This window comes from Pinus tabuliformis, chromosome 7 (assembly GCF_031772625.1).
Source record: "Pinus tabuliformis cultivar Carrire ecotype Pingquan chromosome 7, CPIR1, whole genome shotgun sequence".
Classification (NCBI taxonomy): domain Eukaryota; kingdom Viridiplantae; phylum Streptophyta; class Pinopsida; order Pinales; family Pinaceae; genus Pinus; species Pinus tabuliformis.
Window position 1 is genome coordinate 82,612,164 of NC_142293.1, and position 26,782 is coordinate 82,638,945.

Below are 26,782 nucleotides of genomic sequence, written 5' to 3' on the forward strand. Positions count from 1 at the left end.
CCCATATTTGCAGATCTGTAAGTTTTAGCTGTTTATTTAATGTTTTTCAGCAGATCCAAGGAGAAATTGATTCTCTTGGCGCCATTTATTTATAGATCTGGGTGATTTTGCAATGGTGGTGAGTAGATTTGCCTAGATCTACATATTTTTCAACGGGTTGAGAACATATCATAGTCTTATTGGGATGCTGGGAGAAGATTTTCCTAGATTTATGTGATTTTCAGTTGGTTAAGAGTACATTTGATGCTTTTTGGGCTGGTGGCTAGCAGATATGCCTAGATCTGTGTGTTTTTGGGGTGTTTGTAGGTAGATATGTTAAGTTTTTCATCATATTACTCTGTTCTTTGGTTATTTTTAACCTTTACCTATGGCATGTTTACCCAACGTCATGCTGTAACGGAGTTGGAAGTTTATAGGCAAGAACTATGACACATGGAAGAAACAAGTGCTGGAAGAAACAAGTGCTGGCCATTTCTGAGTACAAGAACCCGGTGAATGTTGTCCTTAGTAAAGTTACTTGGCTATAGTAGTTGCAGTTAAAGACTGGGATAAGTTTGATGACAAAGAAAGAGAAGTTGTGTTATTTATTAAGTTGTTTGTGACAAATGAGATACTTCTAGAGGTCTAGATAAGCAAGACTTCATCGATGATCTAGAGACAGTTGGAAGATTTTCATGAGACATTGGACAAGTGTAGAGTCTTCTTCCTGATGAACATGTTTTCGAGAGCATGCATTCCTCTTAGATCATTTCCTTAAGATCAAAGATATTCGAGAATATTGATCACCTTTGGTCAAAAGATGGGGCAGAAAGTGTTGATAGTGCTGGAAATCCATCAACCAAGGGGGTATCCCCGATGTGAAGTCCCAATTAGACCTCACACCATTTTGAATAGGAGTCCCATCCAGGATATCGGCCCGACTTCCATATATTCTTATAAGTTTGCCTTGGCTACAAAGTTTAGCACAAGAGAGTTATGCACAGGTAATGTCGGATTAGCAAATGAGTATGCCTGGTGAGTGTTCGGTTGTATGTGTATCAAGATTCTTCCATTGCGGAGGGAAAGGAAAGTGAGCCTCTAGGAGAGAGGTAATAGTACCACCCTAGTAGAGACACACACATAGAAGATATTTGTCTAACATCCAGCGGAATAGTCCACAAAGATGTGATGGTCATTACAACCATTATAAACAAGAAAGATCTGTCTAACATCTAGCGGAATAGTCCACAAGGATGCAATAGTTATAGAAACCATTACGACACATTCTCAATTAGATAAACACTAAAATAACCGAAATAATTCAACTACTTTAGTACAAAATAGTCGTACAAATATTCACAATCCATGCATGAAAACGTGTCGGCCATCAGGCTTCAAGTATTAAGTAAAAGTCACAAGACACATGTATACAACTAACACCACTAGCCCCAATAGTGGAGCGTTGGAGCCACTCCTTGCTCCTCAAAAGAACTAGCTTGTCTCTCTAATGCCCTGTTGGAGGAGCCAAGGTGAAAATTCCCTTGCTCATACAAGGAGGGTGTATATATAACCAATGCGGTGATGCTTCACCTCCCTCGTGACTCTTTGATGGCCCTCATGACCGTTTGACTTCCTATGGCTTTTCAACTTTACATGACTCTTTGTCTTCTGTACATGTCCTTTGGACTTCCACTTTACAATACATTTTCGAATAAGAAAGTACATAATCCACAAGAATGATGTGGCATATGACAACTCATGACGTGACATGGCATGATAGTGCTGATAAGGACTTCTTGATGACATGGCAATGTCAAGCCATTCTTGCTACTGCTTTGTCTTCAACAATAGATATGCAATGCTTCATTTTCATGAGAGATATGCTTTGTCCTTCATATCCACCATCCAAAGAGTTGTGAATTAGATGGAGTCTTCAAGCGTCCTGATCTTTGATCTTCTGTTGTAATCTAGTGTTACTTTGTCTTCTCGCCTGATGATCATCTTATCTCTTCAGCTCCATATTTGTCTTCTAGCACTTCCTCCTCCTCCATATCCTTTTTCATTATCTTGCCATAGCATGATAAGGTTCCTGCATGTGCAATCCACTCATGACAAGATGACATTAGTTCAATAAACCCCTAGTCTAAAATGTTGCATGATAATCCACTGATTGAGCCGAAACCGGGTGGCAGGATGAGGGAGAGGCTCAGTGACTGTGCAATTGCGCAACGTAGACAGTCAAGGGTTAGGCTTGTGCCTTGAGATTGCGCAATGCGCAGTTCAGGCTTAGACTGACCAAAAAGATTATGTAGTTGGGGAGGTCAGGGAGCCAGGTTTGAGGGCTTGAGCACTTTTCCCCATTGCGCAGTTTTGGAAGATAGAGGAGCCCAGGTGATTGCGCAATTGCCCAGTTTAAGAGCTCAGGGCTAAGGCTTGAGCCTTGAAACTGCACAATGCACAGTTTAGGCAAGATGGTGTAGGAAGATTGCACAATTTTGAGGCTTAGTGAATCAAGCTGCAGGGTTTTGCACTGTCTCTGTCAATTGTGCGGTGTGGGAGGCAAAGCAGAGTTGGTGATTGCGCAGTTGGGTAGTTCAAGAGTTTAGGGTTTGGGCTTAAGCTCACAGACTATGCACTGCGCAGTTGGGACTAGGCTGCAGGGATGAATTGAGCAATTTTGGAGGCCAAGGCTTGGGCTTGAGCACTGAAACTGTGTAGTGCACAGTCCTGGAAGGCAAGAACTGCGCATTGCGTAGTGTCAAGAGGCAAGGTTGCAACTTCAGGGCTGGGACTGCGCAATGCGCAGCTCAGGAAGGCCAGATGAGGCTATGTTTCTGGGAATTTTCCGAAACTTGGGTAAGTGTGGGATCAATGAAACTGATGTGAATAGTGATAGGACTTGACTGTGATCACACACTTAGAGTGCTTGATGACACAACATAGATCATCCGGAACACATTAACAACATACTTCCCTCAGTGTGACAACCTTTACGATAAATGCGACACTAAAGATACACTTTGTGACGACACTTGTACAACAATGCTTAAAGCTTTGAAATGAGTTCGACGAAGGTTTACATGGTAAGATTGACTCATTTACACAAGGAGAACCTCTTGAAACCACCAAAACAAACTTCTGTACATTGTGCAACACTTATCATGCCAGAAGACTTCAAGTGCTAAAGTGCGAACGACACTTGCAATATGCAAATTATAGTGAAAGCAACACATGCCAAAGTGAAGATAACATGAAAGCGACACTTGTTGAAATTTGGTACCGGAGGACAGGTGGTTCCCTTAGGCTTTGATCTTTGGCCTAGGGAAAAGTGTCCAAAAGAATTTAATTTTTCTCCTAAAGTGACTTTATAATTTTATAAAGTTAAATCTAATTTAAAAGTGACTTTAAGTGATAAAGTTGTTAAGTCTAATTTTAAAGTGACTTTTATAAAGTCAATGAAAAATTAGAAAGGAAAAGTGACTTTGGAAATAAATGACTAAGTGGGTCTTTATTAAAGTGGGGTGAATTAAAAAATAGAAAGTGAGATTTAAATGAGCATTTAATCTCAACCATTGATCTAAATCTATTTCAGCCATTGGATTTAGAGATCACCCAAAAGTCACTTGGATCACCCAAAAGTCACTTGGAGTTATATTAAAGGAGGAAAATGAGGAAAAGGTCATTCATTATTTCATGAGCAGATTGGGAGAAGGAGAGCAAGAGAGTAAGAGAGATTTCTGAGCAGGAAGGAGAAGGAGACAGCAGCTTGGCACACATTCCAAGGCAGCAGTTGAGCAGATTTGTACAGCTGATTCAGCACATAGTGAAAGGCAGATTTTTGCACAAAAATCGAGGAGCACTTTGCTGATTTTTCTGCACACAAAACGGAGGCCATACAACATTTATTGCTGTCCTGTTTGCTGTAATTTCCAGATTGCTGTGAGGCACGGGAAAGGAGATAAGTTGTAAATTTGCTTGCTGATTTTTGCTGAATAATTCTCGCTGTAAAAAGACAATTTTCAGAAATAAAGAAGAGCTCTCAAACTGGTTTTCCCCAAGAGTTGTAGGGGGTTTTTCCAGGGTCAAGTTGACCAAAAATATCAGTGTTTTAATGTGTTTTAATGGCTGTTTTTAATTGCTGATTTTTATTTCTGCAATTTCCAGCATTCTGAAAAATTTCCAGAATTTGTGTTTTCAGCCATATTTATTTTTTTCAGTCTGTTAAATGTATGGTTATGGGAATGGGCATTTAACTACATGGGAGAAATAAGGTGAAACTGAAAAACGGGGTGGGAAAACAGAAATTTCTACATGGTATCAGAGCTTGAGTGCTGAAGGGCAGTTTGGGACAGCAAAAGGAAAAATTACAGTTGCTGATTTTTCACTCAGAAAATTCCAGCAAGCTGATTTTTTCATAAACAGCAGTTTTATCTTTACTACAGCAGTGCTATTTTTCAGTTTTAGGACAGCAGGATGTCATTGGGATTGAGGGTGGAGGATAGGTTGGATGGGCATACAAATTACAATGTTTGGAAGGAGAGAATGCAGAGTATCTTTGAGGAGGCAGAAGTCTGGGATATCATGGTGCATACCGCACAGAACCCTGTTGTTGTGCCCACTGATGTTACTCAGTTGGCTGAGTATAAAAAGAAGAACAATAAGGGTAAGAGGCTGATTCTAGACGGAATCAAAGACCATTGCATTCCTCATGTGAGAGGAAAGAGCAATGCCCATGAGATGTGGACAGCTTTGTCCAATCTCTACCAGAGTACCAATGAGAACCGGAAGATGGTCCTGAAGGAGAAGCTGAAGAACATTAAGATGGGTAATGATAGTGCAGCTGGATATCTCACAAAGATTACTAATGTGAGAGATGAGTTGGCAGCGATTGGAGAGGCCATTCCATCCACTGAGTTGGTGCGTATTGCAGTGAATGGCCTCCCCCGTTCATGGTTGAACTTTGCTGATGGGGTTTGTGCACGTGAGACCCTTCCCACATGGGAGAGGTTTTGGGATGATTGCATTCAGACAGAGATCAGGAAAGGACAGCTTGGGGCAGCCAAGCCAGTTGAGCAGGATGAGGATGTAGCACTGGTGGCAGGAGGCAAGAAAGGCAAAGGGAAGAAGCAGGCTTCCACAAGCAGTGGTGGGGGCAAAGGCAAAGGTAAAGGTAAACAGGGGAACACACAGAAGGACTATTCCAAGGTGAAGTGTTGGAATTGTCAAAAGATGGGACACTATGCAGTTGTGTGTCCGGAGAAGAAGAAGAAGAAGGGGAAGAACCAGGACGTGGCAGCTTCAGCAGAGATTGAGGACTTTGCTGGTCGTTTTGACCGAGAGTTTGCGTTCACTACGTGTGAGTCCTCTAGTGCAGGATCACCTGCCACACAGGTTCAGAGGGAGCATGCTTTTCCCTCGATTAGCGGAGCATCTTCAGGTATCTGGTATGTGGACAGTGGGGCTTCACGTCATATGACAGGAGTCCGTGAGTACTTCTCAGAGCTTTCAGAGAGTGGCACTGATATTGAGGTAGTACTTGGTGATGACAGAGTTGTTAGAGCAGTCGGGGTGGGGACAGTGACATTTCAGAGGGAGTCCAAACCTCCCTTGAAGGTGTCAGAGGTTCTTTATGTGCCAGGGATGAGGAAGAACCTCATATCCGTCTCAGCTTTGGAGGACAGAGGATATGAGGTACTGTTCAGGGGAGGACAGGTGTTGATGTATCCCAGGGGCACTCCAGCTGATTCAGCTAGAGTGATAGGTGTACGCCATGCAAAGGTGTACAAGTTTGCATTCCAACCCCTTTTGGCATTGAGCAGTAGTACCGACAGCAGAGCTAGCAGTTCTGAGCTGTGTGAGATTTGGCACCGCAGGATGGGACATGTATCATGGAGCCTTGAGGACATTGCGGGAGATCACTACAGGTGTGCCAGATTTCAGTACTGATCACTTTGATACTTGCAGAGGTTGTGCGATGGGCAAGTTTGCCAAATCCCCTTTTCCCAGCAGTGACAGCAGAGCGACGGGGATACTTGATTTGATTCATTCCGATGTGAGCGGTCGGATGTCTCATGTTTCCTTGAGTGGATATGAGTACTATGTCTTATTCATTGATGATCACTCCAGGAGGACTGGATTTATTTCTTGAAGACCAAGAGTGAGGTCTTCAAGCGGTTTCAGGAGTTCAGAGCTCTTGTGGAGACTCAGACAGGTCGAAAGATCAAGTCCTTGAGGTCGGACAATGGAGGAGAGTACACCCTTGGAGAGTTTGTTGACTATTGTGCGGAGGCAAGCATTAGGAGGGAGTTTACTGTTCCTTACAACCCCCAGCAGAACGGGGTTGCGGAGAGGAAGAACAGATCCATCATAGAGGCTGCCAAAGCCATGATACATGATCAGGGGTTGCCATTGTTCTTGTGGGCAGAGGCCTGCAACACAGCTGTTTACTTGCAGAACAGGAGTCCGCATCGTGCCTTGGGGCACATGACTCCTGAGGAGGCTTTCTTTGGGAAAAAACCTGATCTTGGTCATCTTCATATCTTTGGATGCATTACATACTCCTATATACCCAAGGAGGAGAGGACCAAACTAGAGCCCACCGCAGAGAAGGGTATCTTTGTGGGCTACAGTGAGACCTCAAAGGCCTTTCGGATTTACATTCCTGCACAGAGGAGAGTTGTTGTCAGACGGGATGTGAAGTTCGAGGAGGACAGGGCCTTTAGGAGGTCACGGGAGTTAGAGTATCTGGATCAGCCAGACCCTCAGCAGCAGTTGAGTCAGTCGCAAGGATCCAGTGGGCAGGGATCAGGAGGATCCGGAGGTACATCTATGAGGATGTCAGGTCCATCAGTGAGCAGTGGCTCGCCGAGCCAGAGGGGTGGTGCTCCGGGCAGCATGCAGAGCAGTTCACAGAGCAGTTCACTAGGGAGTCCACTGATGGACAGTTCACACGGTACCTCAGCTTCTACAGGTTCAGGTGCAGGCAGGAGGACAGCAGACAGACAGTCAGGAGTTCAGGCTACTGATGGTGATGAGGAGGAGGAGTTTCATTCTCCTATGGGAGAAGCATGCTCAGGGAAGAGGAAGCCCAAGTGGCTTCAGGACACCTTGAGAGATGCCACATCTGTTGCTGAGCCGAAGAGGCCGGTCAGAGAGAGTAGACCACTTGAGAGGTTTTGTAGTTATATGGCGATGGTTACCAGCATCCTTGACTCTGAGCCTTCTAGCTATGAGGAGGCAGCTAGCCAGCAGGTCTGGAGAGAGGCCATGCAGGAGGAGTATTCTTCTATCATGAAGAATGATGTTTGGGAGGTGGTGCCGAGGCCTGAGGGCAAATCCGTGGTTACTTCCAGATGGCTTTACAAGGTAAAGCATGCTGCAGATGGCAGCATTGAGAAATTCAAAGCGAGGTTTGTGGCTAGAGGGTTCTCCCAGGTAGAGGGAGTTGATTATGAGGAGACCTTCGCTCCCGTGGCTCGATATACTTCGATCCGCTCCATTATATCGATAGCAGCAGAGATGGGTTGGAAGATCCACCAGATGGATGTGAAGACCGCATTTCTCAATGGCTTCATACAGGAGGAGGTGTACATTGAGCAGCCACAGGGCTTTGAGGTGCATGGGAAGGAGTCCCATGTGTGCAGATTGAAGAAGGCCCTTTATGGCCTGAAGCAAGCTCCCAGAGCTTGGTACTCCAGGATAGATGCATACTTGCAGGGGATGGGTTTCACAAAGAGTGAGGCAGATCCGAACCTTTACTTTATTGTGATTGGTGAGGAGCCTCTCATTCTGGTGCTGTATGTGGATGACTTGATCATTACAGGTGCAGAGAGACTCATAGAGCACTGCAAGAGAGATCTTGCGGCGGAGTTTGAGATGAAGGACATCGGCTTGATGCATTACTTTTTGGGTTTGGAGGTGTGGCAGGAGGAGGGGCATTTCTTCCTGGGGCAGGGGAAGTATATTGTGGACATCCTTAGCAGATTCCACATGGAGGATTGTAGACCCATGTCGACACCGATGATCACCAACTGGAAGAAGCTTCATGCTTCAGATTCCGAGTTGGTGGATCCCACATTGTACAGGCAGCTGATTGGTTCCTTGATGTATTTGGTCAACACTAGACCAGATATCTGTTTTGCAGTCAACACGATGAGTCAGTTTATGTGTGAGCCTAGGAAGGTTCACTGGGTGGCTGCAAAACACATTTTGCGGTACTTGCAGGGGACAGTGGATTATGGTCTGGACTACAGGCAGGGAGATGGAGTGAGATTGGCAGGATACACTGATTCTGATTGGGCAGGTTGTGCTTCTGATAGGAAGAGCACTTCAGGGTGTTGTTTTGGGTTGGGTTCAGCAGTAGTGTCATGGTTCAGCCGGAAGTAGCAGTCAGTAGCACTGAGTTCAGCGGTAGCAGAGTATATGGCAAGCCAGTCTAGCTAGTTGTGAGGCTATCTGGCTTCGCAAGATGTTGTTTGGCTTATTTGGTCAGCCGTTGAGACTTCAGTGATTTACTGTGATAATAGAGTTGCATTAAACTCACGGAGAATCCAGTATTTCATGACAGGTCAAAGCATATCGGGATCAGATATCATTTCATCAGAGACTATGTTCAGAAGGGAGCTGTGAAGCTTGAGTATATTTCCACTGATGAGCAGGTTGCAGATATCCTTACCAAAGCCTTACCACGGGGCAAGCATGTTACTTCAGGGACAAGATGGGTGTGGTGAGGAACACCTTCCTCGGTAAGAGGGAGTGTTGAAATTTGGTACGGAGGACAGGTGGTTCCCTTAGGCTTTGATCTTTGGCCTAGGGAAAAGTGTCCAAAAGAATTTAATTTTTCTCCTAAAGTGACTTTATAATTTATAAAGTTAAATCTAATTTAAAAGTGACTTTAAGTGATAAAGTTATTAAGTCTAATTTTAAAGTGACTTTTATAAAGTCAATGAAAAATTAGAAAGGAAAAGTGACTTTGGAAATAAATGACTAAGTGGGTCTTTATTAAAGTGGGGTGAATTAAAAAATAGAAAGTGAGATTTAAATGAGCATTTAATCTCAACCATTGATCTAAATCTATTTCAGCCATTGGATTTAGAGATCACCCAAAAGTCACTTGGATCACCAAAAGTCACTTGGAGTTATATTAAAGGAGGAAAAGGAGGAAAAAGGTCATTCATTCTTTCATGAGCAGATTGGGAGAAGGAGAGCAAGAGAGCAAGAGAGATTTCTGAGCAGGAAGGAGAAGGAGACAGCAGCTTGGCACACATTCCAAGGCAGCAGTTGAGCAGATTTGTACAGCTGATTCAGCACATAGTGAAAGGTAGATTTTTGCACAAAAATCGAGGAGCAGTTTGCTGATTTTTCTGCACACAAAACGGAGGCCATACAGCATTTATTGCTGTCCTGTTTGCTGTAATTTCCAGATTGCTGTGAGGCACGGGAAAGGAGATAAGTTGTAAATTTGCTTGCTGATTTTTGCTGAATAATTTTCGCTGTAAAAAGACAATTTTCAGAAATAAAGAAGAGCTCTCAAACTGGTTTTCCCCAAGAGTTGTAGGGGGTTTTTCCAGGGTCAAGTTGACCAAAAATATCAGTGTTTTAATGTGTTTTAATGGCTGTTTTTAATTGCTGATTTTTATTTCTGCAATTTCCAGCATTCTGAAAAATTTCCAGAATTTGTGTTTTCAGCCATATTTATTTTTTTCAGTCTGTTAAATGTATGGTTATGGGAATGGGCATTTAACTACATGGGAGAAATAAGGTGAAACTGAAAACCGGGGTGGGAAAACAGAAATTTTTACAACACTAATTAGAGTGAAAGCAAGCAAAAATGACAGCTGAAAACATGAAAAGGACACTCGCGAAAACAATGGTGAACAAAAGTGACAATTTGCAAAACTCACCGAAATAGAAGTATAAACACATCAGGAAGTGAGAAACTTCGATGTTAGTGCTCACTCACTGTCGACATGGATTAGACATCGCATAGGCACAATCTTGATGGACCGTACTATGCTTGTTCAAGCTTGCGTAAAAGAATGCACTCATGAACTTGTTGCAGACTGAGCATGTGTGAGCAAGTATCTGCGACACTTCCAATCCAGGAAGGGAGCTCAAAAGCATCAACTAACAAAGAACTGACTATGTATCGACCAATTGCAAGATCCGCAGCAGGCTCCAAAATTTGAGTGTAGACATAATTTCAGAGGGTGTTTGTCGCAGCGACGACAAGAAGACATGGTGGTAATCACATTGAGAAGTTTCCGACATGCTTACAAGCACTTTATTAAGAATTTGAACATCACTTCTATGAATTGTAATAACCTTATCCAAACAAATCCCAATTTTTAACAACTACAAATTTAAACAAAAACTCACCAATTAATATACAAACATCTACTTGGTTTTCGAGTTTGAAGTTGATACCGCGTTGTTGTAGCTCTCAATTTGCTCTGGTTAGCAAAATACCAAAACCTCCCTGCCAAACCGGGTATAATCTCGATACCCAACTCCAAAATACTTCAGAATTGAAGTACTCTGGCCCCCGCGCCCAAAAGCTTCAAGAACAATCAAGGCTTCTTTCTCTTTTTCTGTTTGTGGCTCTCAGTTGTAGATTCGTCCTCTGTTTCTCCCAAAAACAATCTCCCCCTTCCAAACCCCTCTTCCTCTCTTAAATAGCAGAGGTTCCTTCAACTCTACGTATTCGTTCACCGTCTTTATAAAAGAATATTTTTTTCTATTAAACAGTGGTTGCCTCATCATGCTTCCTGCATTTAATTGAATCAGATGACTTTACAACATAGGGTGGAATCACTTTTAACTATGACAGTTGGTGTTTTGATTTACTAAAATAGTATATAGTCATAATGATTTAAATATTATTTTATGTTTATAATATATTAGGTTTCATAATAAAGTTTATGGATTTAGTGTATTTAATGTTTATTTGGGTTATATACGGGGTGGTAAACCTATGAATAAACTCAACATTTTCACCATATTTCTTACTAAATGTATATTCATTCTATTTACGAGAGTTAGGTATTTAATTAGCACTTTTGATAATTAATTCATTTATCTTATATTTAGACATTCTTCATGAGTAGTTGATATCTATACTAGTGCAATGTAGGTGATGCATGCATATGTAGCTATCATATGCATGCCTCACATGCATGCTAATATCGCTATGCTACTCGTGATTCGAGATAGGTTGTTACATGAATGTTGACTTGAAGTTTGATGAGCTTTTTAAGAAGTTCTTAAAATAGGATTGATGGAAGAAACAATTCGGTAGTAGCAGTGAGGGTGGTTTCGTGTAGGTCTTTGCTGCCAAATTAAAGGGCAAAGGTGGGCCATGTGAAGAAACATTGCAGAGAGAGTTTGGTTGACTAGGAGACTAACCAAGGATTAGAAGACCATCAATTGTCATTACAGCGGCAAGGCAGGCCATATGAAGAAATAACATAGAAAGAGGTTGGTTCAGTAAAAAACTAACCGGGGAGGGTATCAACAACAGTCTCATGCGTAGAGCATATAGAGGAGGAAGAGTCAGCCTTTTATGCCTTTATGGCCATGACACACATAAGATTAGTACAGGCCATTTTCTTGGTTCGTCATTTTAGGTGCATCACATCGTTTTATAAGGACATGTGTCAACTCCACATTGAGCATGGATGGAATCACAGATCGGCCTCATACTGGGCTGTAGAATGCACCTTTCGGTGCAATAATCATTACATACATCTTCCTTTCATTTTCACATAACCATGAAGTGCCTTTTGGTGGGAATATAATTTGAAACAACTGCACACCATTTTATGAACAAAACATTTGGACTGTTATAAATGGAAAATTGAGATGAAGTAAATTCATTGTGATTAGAAGCAGAACTGTTGTAGAAATATTCTAATTTAACTTTTTGCTGCGCAACTTGTTCTATTCTTTGAGAAGAAGCGTGAGATTGCTGTGTTTTTTTGCTTATGTAGGTCAAGCGGTACATCGATTCATACTCTGCTTCGTCCATTATTGGATTTTCTCCAGAAGATTTGGTTCAATTAGGAGATATTTATGCTCAATCACAAGCTACCTTTTCAAGTGTTAGAGGGCAACAATCATCCTCGGAAGATGGTGTTGATAGTGAAAAATGTGAAATGAAAGTATCTATATTGCAAAAACAGATTGATGCTTACTATAAATACCTCGAGGCAACTGCTGAGCTTGCTCGATCCAAATGGACACAATTTGGTCTGAAAACAATGGTTTTGGGGCTCATCCTCTTGCTACTTTCAGTTGCTGTGCATTTAACTGCATTATCAATTGTTGGAAAGATAATGGTTGTTTGTTCAAAGGAACAGTACAAACTATTGGAGCATTCAAAAATGTTGGAGGCATGTTTCCCCTGGAAGCAATTGCTTTTCTTTGGATCATCCTCAACTATTTTTGGAATTTTATGCTTCCCATTTGCCTTTAGTTTTTCAGAAGGTGTGGGTTTTCCTCAGGCAGTTGCTGCTTTGAAACAGGATGGTTTCCTTTTAGTTGTGGGAACCTTTGCTGTTGGTTCAGCAATTGGTTATCTATTACCATTGAAGGTTAATTCATATGGAGAGGGGAAGCAGTGCTGCTCTATAGGTGAGATCAAGCTGGGTTGCTTCATGATTTACCGGGGAAATCTGCTAAGTTGTGTGGCAGCTATTGCTATTGTCATCATGCGTGCAGGCAGTTTTCTTTCAAACAGTTTTATTTGTAAGCCTTTTCTGTAACTTTTTTATTTCTACTATAAATTTAGAGTGTTGTTTCTCTAAATGCTTCATTGCCGTGCCAAGCTTTAAGTCAATTAGTTGCAAAGGAGTAAAATAGATTTAAAATTTTTAACCATCTGAAATGAGATTTCTTTTTATTTACTTTTGGATTTGGTTTAGTTGTCGAGGGAGGAGTGGCGAATTTTCTTCTGGCTTCAACGGGAGTCTTAACTCTTCAGTCTGCTATTGAGAATGAGTCTATGGTTTTCAAGGTAATATGTTTTATAAGACCTGAAAGATTGTATGCTTATTTTTGAAATATGACATGGGCGCATAAGTAATGGTGCTCTTACTTCTGCAATTGATTATTAAATAATGCTAGAATCATATATGCATCTGAAAGGGCGGTGCATTAAAATACTTTATATTTTGATCTTGCTGGATTGAGACTTCAATTTCAGACGTCTGTCATCTTTGCAGGCACTCCTCTTTCTGATACTAAACACTCTTCTTGGTGTCATCGGAGTCAATGGGGTCTCAAAAGAAACAGTTATTCACCCAGTGCAAATGACCTATTCTTCTACAATCTTTGATAGTATATCCATGCATTTTGCTATGACAATTTTGGCTGCAGTTCTTCCTCTCGTTGTTCTAATATTTTTAGTAACTCGGTGGCTTAGAGTGAAGCGCTTTTCATGGGACAGATATTGTTTGTATTCCTTTTACGCTGGGGGGATTCTAAGTTATATTTTGATACTCGTCCATTGGATTCTGGAAGATATAACTTTTATGCCATCTATCACTCTTCCAAATTTGCTGAAAGATGCTTCAAGACTTTTGTTTCCACGCCTCATTTATCTTCTTACTGCTGGGCTGACAGTATTTTTGTTTTATAAAAGTCAGTCAAGAGTGGAGAGGGTTAATTCTACTTTCAAGGATAGGACAACTGTGACAGCAGTAGCCATGTTGTCAGTGTGGAGTTCAACCATTTTATTGTTGCTGGGGAAGCAGGGCCCTTTAATATTGTTGCTTGCCATTTTGCAAGGTATGTGTATTTAACTCCCAAATTATCACGATTCATGTGAACTCATTTTTGGAAAATGCTGTTTATATATGTATATTTAACTATAATGGGTATATTTGAATTGCGTTACAAAAATGATATTTTCAGTCTGAGTGCTGCCAGAGTTCCAAATTTGGCAAGAAAATAGCAGTTGCTTCTAGTTTACTATGTTGCATTATGTACTGTCCCAATAAAAATAATAATTTCAATATATCCTAGTACAGACAGGAGATTTAAAAGGCAGTCCCATGTGTAGCATCTTCTTGCATTTCTCATTGACATCTGGGATATCCTTGAAGTCCTTCAGTCCAGAATATGTATACAGAAACATATCTTCCACCTCTTCTGAAGGCTTCTTCTCTTCCTTGACTGCTTGATGCCCCGACCAATTGCGCTTTCCAGCTACAGGTTGAACACTCTGCATGTTAAAAGAGTGCTTACTGCTGTCAATCCTGGATATCAGCATACCCATTTTCTTCACCAGCCCTCTGTTCTTGTGCTCTTGGGCCCTCATAAACTCCTTCAACCTGGATTCCACTGAATGCAAAGGTGTGAATCTGGTGAGAGATTCTGAGCACGTGTTTTGTTCTTTTCTGGGACTCAACTAGCATATTTCTTCCTACATTTGGTGCCATTGGCTCCATTGTAGGATTGAAGTTACCACCTTATGTTTTGTCTCAGACAGTCTCTTCCAAACACCCCCATCAGACAGTCTCTTCCAAACACCCCCATCCTGTGGATTTCTATAAATCTACACACTGCACACAGGCAGTTATGACATCTTGTCATTCCTTCCATGGAGCTTCTACAACCCACAACAATAGGGAGCAGACAACAAGCACCCACACTACAGTCCTCCGTAGAAGGGTCAAGAACAACAGATGAAAATACCAGAAGTGTGATATCCCACACTGACCCAAGAAATAGCACCTCATATACCATTTACTTTCACATGTTGTTGGGATGTAATATGACAAAGGTGGTGGGGAGTAAGACCTTAACATGTTTTTCATTAACACGTGTATTATTCCACTTGTCCTCCATTTAATTTGCATGAACGTGGTGTCGGAGAATGTAACTAGTTTTGGTCTTGGTAATTTGTACCATTATGTATTTGATGTAAAAAGCAAAAGAAAACAAAAACAAAAATTATTATTATTTATCTAGAAAAGCATGTTCTTCATGTTTCTAGGTTTTGAGTCAAAGAGTTAAAGTCATATTGTGGACCTGTTACCCACCACTTTGTGGGTGATATCCCTAGGAGAAATTTTTTCAACAAGATGGTCCTCAGCTGGCAGCCAACAACTCCTTACAGCCACCAGATAGCTCGATGTGCCATTTTCTCTGCCACCCGATCTAGCCTTGTGGTCCCTCACCCATCTATTATAATCGCATGTTTGAAGGTGGGCCTTCCGACCCCAAAGGTATGACTTTTTATTGGTTTAGTTGAGTAATTTTATTTACTTATCATGGACACTTTTGGGCACGGATTGGTGGGGGGATTCAATGGAAAGAGTGGGCTAGGTCTGTACTCTTGTCTCCTCTTCCTGATTTGGTGGTTAGCTTTGTATTCTAGTGCCGTGGGATCTCCTTTACAAACTATTAGCATTAGGGCTGGCACTACATGGGAAATCCCGATTTTGGTTGCGTGGTCTTGCTTCCCGACACCATATACATCACTCGCTTCTGCTCATTTTAATCCCATTCATCACTTTTCCCATCTAGGTATTCCACATGTGTCTGGCCTCCCCCTCTCATTGTCCACACTTTGGGTCAGGCCTGGAATGATGCCCAGAGGTTGATCCAACTAAAAAGAAAGAAAAAGCATAATTTGGCCACTTACAACAGGAAATGTACCACAAAATATAAAAGATGGTGGGGACATACAAATTTAGCACGTGGGCAAAAGCCAAACATAAGCTCTACCCCTCATTCATGGCCATCACCCTGGTTCCTATGGGTCCTAGATGATCCCCCTCCACATTAAGGAACCCATGATTGTCTCAACCCCTGGTGGGCAATGGGTTGCCCCACTTCAAAAGGGGTATCTGTTGCTATATTTTACACATCATGCTCTCATCCCTTGGAGCCCCTAGTAGTTATGAAGAAAAAATCAATCAAAGGCAAAAGGCATATGAACAAGGGTGGAAAAACAAAGGCCGATTAACTCGTACCACGATTTGTTCCCTCCTACACTCATATACCCAAGTGTGGGCTTCCCTCATCATACCTGCCCTTGTACCATGACATGTGGCATGGGGCATTACCCTAATCCCCACTCCGTTCCATCACTATATCACATGCCACCTATCACCCGATGGATGTACCATGGACATGTCACCCCCTTTAAAGGCTGAAACCACCTAATAGGGTCCTTGGTTAACCCCCTTATTGAGCTTGGAGACACTTGTACATGCCAAAGCCCAGTATGGAAGGACACGCCACCATGAAGAGTCCCAATGATTCCATGATTTGCAAGCTCTTTTACTTGATTATTCTAATGATTTGTTGTATTGGAGGGCAAGGGGATGCATTGGAACTTATGCAGGATTGTAGGTGGGTCTTCATATGGGGTTTAGTCTCCCTAAACAGGCTCCAGGCCCTCCATTCGGCCACATTGGCTCTTATAGGGTGAGCGTTGAGAGCCATGGGCCTCCACCATAGCAGAGAGTACTTCGTGGATCCCCAACACCACTCAGTGATTGCTCATGTTCAACCTTTTGGATGAGGATGATGCACCTGGTTCACTATGCCCAGTCGGCTCCACACTTGCACCATACACTTGGCAGATGTTCCAAGGTCTAGATGAGGATGTGTCTCACTGCAGGAGACAAAGGGAAGACTTATATCATCATCCTAACCCTTATAAATGGTTGACAGACATTACGATCCACTTGGAGACCCATGAGGATGTCCTTGTGCCCACCCACACCATTTGGGAGCACCAAATGTGACCTACTTGGGAAACAATAGGACAACCCCTTGTCCATTATTTTTGGAGTACATTCTCTCACTGTGGCACACTTTGGACTTCATTAGGCCTTCTCAGTGGCCCAACGAATCATTATATTGATTATTCTACCATCTTGAGAGGCTTATTATTATGTTATTGAGCTATCTTGGTGGGCTTGTCACCAAGGGATGTTGTTATTACACATTGTAAAATGAAAGAAAAATTATTATTGTTATTTTCGAAGCATGGGTTTCATGCTCAAGGTCTTTTATTTTAGAGGTCAAGCACCCATTTAGTGCTTCCAACGTTTGTCCTGGGTTAAGAAGTCAAAAGAATCATTGTCATGTGATGAAGATCCCATCAGGCACATTGTAACTTGCAAAAAGAATTATTTTTGTATTTAAAAGTGTTAAAATACCTTCCAAGACCAAGTCGACCTGCCAGCTAAGAAGTCGGCCTAATTTTAGCTACTTCGTCCACCTTGAAAACCTGTATATAGGAGGGAACTCGACCTCCTATGGACACAATTCATTCTCTCATCAAGCAAGCGAAGGAGAAAAAGAAAGTGGCCAGCGAAGGAAGGAGGAGGAAAATCAAGTGATTGGGTGATTTTTCTCTCTCTCTCTTCACACGTGTGAAGGAAGGAGACTAGGGTTTCTACTGCTGGGTTAGGGTTTTGCTGTTGAAGGATCGAACTTGAGGAAAGTGTAGAAAGAAGGTCGAAGGAAGGATCATTAGGTCATCCTCAAGCCTTAGAAGGAGAAAGTCAAGCGAAGGTCTCAAGAAGTCTTGGAAGCCCGAAATAAGCTCATATGTGTGGAAGCAACTATTGTTGGGAGGGCTGAAAATTTGAGGTCTGCAAGAGTGGCCAAAATTCCGTTGCTAGGGGACGAAGTTGTGTTGGTGGAAGAGATTTGACTAGGTTTGACTTGGACAAGGGAGGCACATCATCAAGAAGGTCGGACTTGGTCTTGGAAGGGTATTGGTCTTGGTCTAAAGGTCTTGGAATTTGTCAATTGAAGGACTTATAAGAAGGCGAGATTTGTGGGTTTTCCTCTCAGGTGGAGAGGTTTTGGACATGTCTTGCAACGTATATCTTATGTTCTTATGTATTGTTGATCTTCTTGTTTTGGTAGCTGTTTGATGATAAGAACAACATAATATTAAGAGAAGAACCTAATAAATAAGAAAAAGTAAAAAGACATCACAAGCGGTTATCAAGTATAAGAGAAATCATTCTAACTATTGGCCTCCAGATTTCTCAACATGGGATTAGAGCTACAGTTGGCTAAGGGCATGATAAAGATCACTACTCCCTTGAAGAAGTTTCTAAAGTAGTGTTCGATGGTAGCAAGTCATCTCAAGAAGGGCATCAAGGCATTGTGGAATCTCCTATTTTTCAATAATGATATAACTAAGACATCTACAAAGGACGAAGGACTATTCTCAGCTCTTACCGACACATTTGAAGATGAGGACATTTGGGTAATCGACAATGAAGCATGAAAACATATGACTGGTGAGCACAAGCAACTAAAGACCTTATCAAGAGGGAAATATTCTTACTTTGTTGAGCTTGGTGACAAGAAGAGCTATCTTGTAAGAGGAATTGGATCAACCTCATTGGAGCTAGAGAATGGAAGAGGTATTCATCTCATCTCCATCCTGTTTGTTCATGGTTTGCAAAAAAATATACTTTCTATTTCATGTCTAGAAGATAAAGGAGATAGAGTCGATTTTATAGATGGAAAAGTTGTAGTATGGGATAAAAGCTCCAGCATTGAAAATGCAAAGATGATTTGGAATCGAGAAGGAAGGCTCTACAAATTGTTGAGTCCTCTCTCCCAAGCTTTGGTTCACATTGAAGTAAGCCCATGTGAACTTTGGCATAGAAGGTTTGGTCACCTTCACTACAAAATCTTATCAACTCTAAATTCAATGGTGAATGACATCCTTGAACTGAAGGAGGATCATGGAGTATGCAAGGGATGTGCATTAGGCAAAAATGTCAAGAGACCATTTGGAAGCAACACTTCAAGGCAAAAGAAATTCTGGATCTCATTCATTCCAATGTCTGTGGTCCTATGTCTACAAAGTTTGTTGGAGGTCATCTATATTATGTGACATTCATTGATGACCATTCAAGAAAAAACTTGGGTTTATTTGCTAAAAATCAAGGATGGAGTATTTATCAAATTTCAAAAATTCGAAGTTGAAGTGGAGAACCTTACAGAAAGAAGAATAAAGACTCTAAGGTTCGATAATGGAGGAGAATATACTTCAAACGAAATCATATCTTTTTGTAAGGAGTTCCGGAGTAAGAGGGAGCTGATAGTCCCATACAATGCCAAACAAAATGGGGTTGCAGAACGAAAGAATTTATCTATTGAAGAAAGTGTAAGAGCCATGTTACATGATCAAGAATTGCCAAAATTCCTGTGGGGTGAAGCAACAAAGACTACTGTATATATTCAAAATTGAAGTCCTCTCAGATCACTAGACAACATGAATCCTAAAGAAGCATTCACTCGGAAGAAACCAAGTGTGGTTCATCTTTGAAGGACAAGGAAAAGAAGTTGGATCCTAAAAGCATGAAGGGAACATTTGTTGGCTATAATACTTCAAACGCATATATGAACTATATAAAGGAAGGACACAAAATAGTAGTCAATGTGTGATATTTAATGAAAGTATTGCATTTAAGAAATCAAAATACCTCCCGTTGGACTCCGATGACACAGAACTTCCTATATTTGAAGAAGTTACCAACGAGGAAGAAGATCCAAATCATGAAGATGAAGGTCCTAGTGAACCCGTGCACCCTGTGGTCATCCCTTAAAGTAGAAAGAGACCTAATTGGTCGAAATCTACTCTTTTAGATGCAGAGGGACATGGAGTAGCCAAATGTTGATTTTAGGTAGCATAGGATGTGCTCTAGCACCAAAAGTCTATGGAGGGGCTATGACACATGAGATCTACAAGACCCAGAAATAGTTTGGAGAAATTCCACCCGGATGAGGAGTTATTAAAATAATTAATATATTTAATAGGCATTAATGAGTATTAATAAAGATATGGGTGAGAAGCTTTTAAGAGACGAGGATCAAGTTTGTTTTAATCTTAGTCATTGATTAGAGACTTAATCTTGGCTGTTGATTCATCAATAAGAAAAGTATAAGAGAAGACTTGAGAGTCATTTGGAGATACATCAACCAAATACTCAGTACCCCGAGGGAAATGGATTCTCAAGGAGAAGGAGTTCGATTTCAGAGGGAGAGTTGCAGGGTGGAGGAAGAGGAGGGAATCAATAGTAGTCAGTGACCGAGGAAGAGGTGACGCAGGGAATTCGAGAGACAACACAGATGGAAGAGCAGGCAAACAACACCATTGGAGACGCAGTCCTCACGCAGGTTGACGCAGAGTGATGTAGAAGTGACACAGAGGTGGGTGAAGGGTCTCTAGGGTGTCAGAACTTCTCCAGGAAGAGGACAAGCTTTGTCTCAGGTGTTTTTCTCTCAATAGTGTCTTAGTTCCTCTGTTAAATCATTCCTTGTAAATTGATTTTTGCGAAAGATTAATAAAACCCTCATCTGCTGCACTGGTTTTCCCACATTGGGTTTTCCCGGGGACAATTGTCCAAAAACAACTGTGTTGATGTGATTGATTCTCGTGCTTGTATATCACTGCTATTTTCTCTATATAATTATGTGGTAACTGCAGTAGAATTTATTTTAATGTTTACTGAATGGTTTTCGTAAATAACTTATTGTGAGAAATAAGTAGGTGAAATAAATCAGTTACTACAATAGAATTTCGTATTAGAAATTTTCACATGGTATTAGAGGGAAGATTGCGCAATAGGATAGAAGAATCTGCTATGAGTTAGGAGTATGATGGCGAGACATCAACTCAGAGGGACTCAAGCAGATCTCTAGAGAAAGAAGAGAGCATGAAGAACATGGATTATGATTATTGTATGTTAGCTTCTAGACTGGAAGAAGAAGTTGCTTGCCTAGCAAGTTCTGCCTCCTCTAAGGTTTGGTATATAGATAGTGGAGCTTCCTGGCATATGACAGGAATACGAGAATGTTTTTCGAATTATCAGGAAGAAAGCATGAATTTTCAGATCACCATGGGAAATAAGGCAAAGTGTACCCCCGTAGGAAGAGGTATTGTAGTCTTTCAAACAAAAGAAGGGGATTGACTTCGAGCAACCAATGTTCTGCATGTGCTGGGATTGGGGATGAACTTACTCTCTATATCTCAGCTTCAAAACAAGTGCTATGACATTTTCTTCATTAAGAAGAAAGTATATTTCAAACACCTGAGTTGGAAAAAGAAGGCCCATATTGGAATCAGAAGTAATAGGTTGTAATATTGTATAGATTACAGCTAGAATCTCCAATGGCACTGATAGGCAACAGTGGGGATAAAGATTTGAATGAACTATGGCACAGGAATATGGGACACTTACACCATGGGACTCTAAAAATTCTCTTGGAAAACAGTATCGAGAGTTCCAGAATTAAGTACCGAATGAGATGATGTATGCAAACGATGTGCACTAGGCAAGTATGCTAAGGCATCATTTTCCAGAAGCAACAATATGGCTATAAGAGTAGTCTGGGTTTGATACACTTAGATATCTGCAGACCCATGTCCACAAAAGCTCTTAGTGGTGTCGAATATTTCGTCATTGATGACCATTCCAGAAAGACTTGGATCTACTTTTTGAAAACCAAGGATGAGGTTTTTGGTCGATTCAAAGAGGTCAAGGCTCTAATTGAGAATCTAACCGGAAAGAATATAAAGATATTGTGCTTAGACAATGGTGGAGAATACATCGACAAGGACTTCACTGATTTTTGCGCAAGGGAAGGCATCAGAAGAGAGTGGACAACCCCTTATAATCTGGAGTAGAATGGAGTAGCAGAAAGTTAGAGCCAGACTATTGTTGAAGCATCCATGGCAATGTTGTATGATCAGGATATGACCAAGTTTCGATATGACCAAGTTTCTATGGGCAGAAGCATGCAACACGACATTGTATATCTAGAATAGGACTTGTCACAAGGCATTAGGTAAGATCACTCTGGAGAGTGTCTTAGCCGATAAGAAGCTTGAGGTGAGTCATTTCAGGATATTTGGGAGTTTGGCATACTGCCATATAACCGAAGAGAGGAGGAAGAAATTGGATCAGACCGCAGAGAAAGGATATCTTGTAGGATATAGCGAGAATGCCAACTCATATAGAATCTCTCTTCCGGGGAATAGGAAGATCGTAATTCGACGGGTTGTGAAGTTCATGGAGGACAGAGCCTTTAGAAAATCCCGAGAAATGCCTTCCAAAGAACAGTCAAAGGATGATCCGTTCGTACAACCACTTTGACCAGCAGAAACTAGCGCTAGTATTTCTCCAAAAGACAAAACTCCATAGGTGGAGCCTCAGGAAGAGGAGGAGCAGATAGATTTACCCACTACTAGTGGTAGAGCAAGCTGGGAACTTCAACAGATGCTACGAGATCCAGAGGATTTTGTCGGGGTGCCTAGGAATGAGAAAAGGGAACGTAGAGAGCCTGACAGATACCAATCCTTGGTGGCTCAGGTTGGAGAACCCTCCAGTTTTTAGGAGGCTATTCAACATCAAGTATGGGTAGATGCTATGGTGGAGGAATACAATTCCATAATGGTCAATGATGTCTGGGAAGTGGTACCTAGGCCTCAATATAGTCTGCTGGCTGCTCCGTTGTGGGAACATACAGCAACTGAATGGATTCGTCTTCAACAAGTTGTCGAATGTAGTGACAATGGGTTTCCACATGCTTTGTTCGTTCATGGAAGACTGGATTCTTAGCGAGTTTGAGCACTCCCTGATTATCCAAGAATAAGGGAGTAGGACCTGCCTGGGAAACATGCATATCCGCAAGCATACGTCGAAGCCAACTGCCTCACGAGATGCCTTAACTGCTCCCCGATACTCTGCTTCTGTTGAGGAGAGAGCCACTACCTGTTACTTCTTACTAGTCCATGTGACAATACTGGATCCCAGGCTAAACACATACCCAGCTGTAGATTTATGGTCATCAACTGAACCTGCCTAGTCGGAATCTGTGTAACCACTGAGTGTAGGATCTGAACTCCGAGTGTACAAAAGTCCATAATCAGGAGTGCCACTCACATACCGCAGCAGACGCTTCGCTGCTATCCAATGATCAACCTTAGGAGCTGTCATGAAGTGTGAAATGTAGCTCACTGCAAAACTGATATCAGGTCTAGTGGCAGTAAGGTAGATGAGGCTGCCCACTAATTGCTTGAATAAAGATTCATCCACAAGTGGTGAGGATGACTAAGCTGAAAGTTTGAGCCATGGTTCCATAGGAGTCGTGGAAAGTTTGCAATCTTGCATTCTGAACCTGCCCACAAGACTTCTGGCATACTTGGACTGAGAGAGAAAGATGTGGTTCTCAGTCTTCCAGACTTCAACCCCCAAACAGTAATGAAGAAGTCCCAAATCTGTCATATCAAAAGTGCTGCACAAATCCTGTTTGATCCCATGGATCAAATGTGCTGAATTGCCAGTAATGATAAGGTCATCCACATAGACAACCACAAACATAATATCATCACCAGTATGCTTGATATGTAGGTTTGCATCAGATGGACTCCGCTGAAAGCCATGATGTGTTAGGTACTTATCAATTTTCATGTACCAAGCCTAAGGGACTTGTTTCAGACTATAGAGTGCTTTGACTAATCTACAGACTTTCTGTTCTTGATTGACAACCTTGAATCCTGGAGGCTGCGTCATGTAGACTTCTTCCTGTAAGTCACCATTCAGAAAAACACTCTTTACATCCATCTGATGGACTTTCCAACTGAATTGAGCTGCTAAGGCAAGGACGAGCCATATGGTACTCATCTTAGCTATAGGAGCAAAGGTCTCTGTAGGTTTTAACCCTGTACAGAAATTACTTGCATACGAATTCTTAAACAAAGAAAATAAACAATGCGAGAGCATAACCCATAAAACACATATGCACAAAGATTTTTCCCTGGATCCCAAAACCGGGACTACCAGCTTGATTTTTCATTATGTTCCTTTCAATGTTACAATACATATTTATACATGCCGAAGCATCCAATACCATGGACCGAAAACCATCGCGTCCAATACCATGGACCGAAAACCATCGCATCCAAAAAACATGTGCGAAAATCATGCACAAAACCATAGGTGGGTCCGCCCAACCTAACATATGGTCCAAAACCAAAATATTCCGGGGCGCTGCCCCGGACCCCATAAAGTGGGGTTACGAGTGCCTTTCAAACCCCCTATTAACTACGTGGAAAGAATATAACACAACCCAACAATCTCCCACTTGTTGTTTTCTTTCCACAGGGGGCCACAGGAGAGCTTAGTCATTTTTTCAGCCCTGAGATTCCCATTGCTTCTCTACACCAAGAGAACTTCTCAGAGCTCACAGATTTTGTCAATGCATCTGCAGTATTCTTCAAAGTGTCCACCTTTACCAGCAACACCTTTCTGTCTTCTATCATATCTCTCACAAAGTGATACTGAACATCAATGTGCTTTGTCTTTGAATGATAAGCAGGGTTCTTTGCCAAGAAAATTGCACTTTGGTTATCACAGTCTATTCTTATAGCTCCCTGTACTAACCCCATACTTGAACACAATCTCTGCAACCAAACTGCTTCCTTGCTTGCATGAGTGGCTGCCATGTATTCTGCCTCTGTAGTTGATAGTGCCACTACAGATTGTTTCTTACTCATCCAACTGACTGCACCTCCAAATAGGTTAAACACATACCCACTTGTAGATCTTCTCTGATCCAGATCTCCAGCCCAGTCTGCATCAACAAAGCCATGAATATCCAACACTCTGTCCAATCTTGGTCTTCCTTGGTAGCACAAACCATAATCACTAGTGCCACGCAAATACCTGAAAACCCGCTTCACTGCTGTCCAATGCTCCTTCCCAGGTTTTGACATAAACCTGCTCAATACTCCCACTGCATGTGCAATGTCTGGTCTAGTACAGACCATTGCATACATCAGGCTACCCACTGCACTTGCATATGGAACACGGGACATGTCCTCTTCCTCTTCTTGTGTCTTGGGACACTGTTCAGCAGATAACCTCACACCTACAGGAATAGGAACCTTCACCGATTTACTATCCTGCATATTAAACCTCTGGAGTATTGTCTCGACAGACTTCCTCTGGTTTAACCAGAGCTTCCTCTTTGACCGATCTCTTTTAATTTCCATGCCCAAAATATAGTTTGCAGCACCAAGATCTTTCATGTCGAATTTGGAGGACAATTGGGTCTTCAAATCCTGGATAATTACTTTGTCATTTCCAACCAGCAACATATCATCCACATACAAGACCAGATAAATAATACGATCACCAATTAATTTAAAATACACACAATGATCTGCTTTGCTTCTGGTGAAGCCAAGTCCCCGTATAAATGTATCAAATTTCTGATACCACATCCTTGGTGACTGTTTTAACCCATACAGAGACTTCTTTAACTTGCATACCAGTTCTTTCTTACCCTTCACCGCAAAGCCTTCAGGTTGCTTCATGTAGATTTCCTCTTCCAAATCCCCGTGAAGAAATGCTGTCTTCACATCCATTTGTTCTACCTCAAAATCAAAGGCAACAGCAACAGATAAAAGTAATCTAATAGAATTTACCTTGGCAACAGGAGAAAAAATATCACCAAAATCAATTCCCGGCACCTGGGAATAACCTTTTGCTACCAACCGAGCTTTGTATTTCTCCACCTTTCCTTCTGCATTTGTCTTCCTCTTGAACACCCATTTGCTGCCAATGGGTTTCCTTCCAGCCAGCAACTCCACCAGATCCCAAGCCTCATTTTTGTGCAAAGATGCCATTTCATCGACCATGGCCTCTTTCCAGAGTTTTCCATCCTCTGAATCCACTGCTTCCTTCACAGTTCTGGGATCATTATCAGTAACAGACAAAGCAAAATTTGAACTGAAAGCAGATGGACTATACCTTTCTGGCTGCCTTCTTTCTCGAACTGATCTTCTCACAGTCGGAGTTTGTGGCTCTTCATCTTCTGATTCCTCCTCTGCTGCAGAGTCTGATTCTTCCTCCTTTGGCTCAAACTTTACCTTCTCAGGTTCCTTTGGTTGGACTTCATGTTGAATAACATCTTTTACCTCTCTGAACAACACATCTCGGCTGTACACAACCTTCCGTGTGACTGGGTTCCAAAGCTTATAACCCTTTAAACCATCCTTATATCCAATAAAGATACACTTTTCAGATTTACTATCCAACTTGGTTCGTTTCTCCTTTGGAACATGTACATATGCATCACATCCAAATACCCTTAGATGTGAAAGATAGGGTTTCTTACCAGTCCATACTTCTTGTGGAGTCTTATCCTCCAACGCTGATGAAGGTGATCTGTTGATCAGGTAACATGTAGTATCCACCGCCTCTGCCCAGAATTCCTGTCCTAACTCGGCACCACTGAGCATGCTTCTTGCCCTTTCCATCAACGTCTTGTTCATTCTTTCTGCGACTCCATTTTGCTGAGGTGTATATGGAGTGGTCTTCTGCCGTGCTATACCACTCTTCTTACAAAATTCTTCAAATTCCTTGCTGCAAAATTCTCCACCATTATCTGTCCTCAGCACCTTTATCTTCTTCTCTGTCTGATTTTCCACCAGAGCCTTAAATTCTTTAAACCTGTCAAAGACTTCAGATTTCTTCTTAAGAAAATATATCCATGTATTCCTTGAGAAGTCATCTATGAATGATACATAGTACAGAGACTTACCCAGTGATGGAACCTTCACAGGTCCAAACACATCACTGTGCACAAGCTCTAATATCTGTTTCGTCCTCTTACCACCAGGGGGAAACTCACCCGATTCTACTTCCCATATACACAATTTTCACAGAAATCAAAATCCAGAGAGCTATTATTCATACCTTCTACCATACCTTTACCATGAAGTATTCGAAGGCCCTTCTCTCCAATA

General features: G+C 41.7%; 1 protein-coding gene across 2 annotated transcripts in view; it reads left to right on the forward strand.

The window, feature by feature from the left end:
- Positions 1 to 26,782, forward strand: part of LOC149245297 (Alkaline-phosphatase-like family protein) — a 377,731-nt gene that overhangs the window by 259,326 nt on the left and 91,623 nt on the right. For both annotated transcript variants that reach the window (XM_089457751.1, XM_089457752.1), the window contains exons 13-15: positions 11,967 to 12,723; positions 12,900 to 12,991; positions 13,200 to 13,764. In XM_089457751.1, coding sequence (XP_089313877.1) covers positions 11,967 to 12,723; positions 12,900 to 12,991; positions 13,200 to 13,764 — 1,414 coding nt within the window. The remainder of the gene's footprint in view (positions 1 to 11,966; positions 12,724 to 12,899; positions 12,992 to 13,199; positions 13,765 to 26,782) is intronic.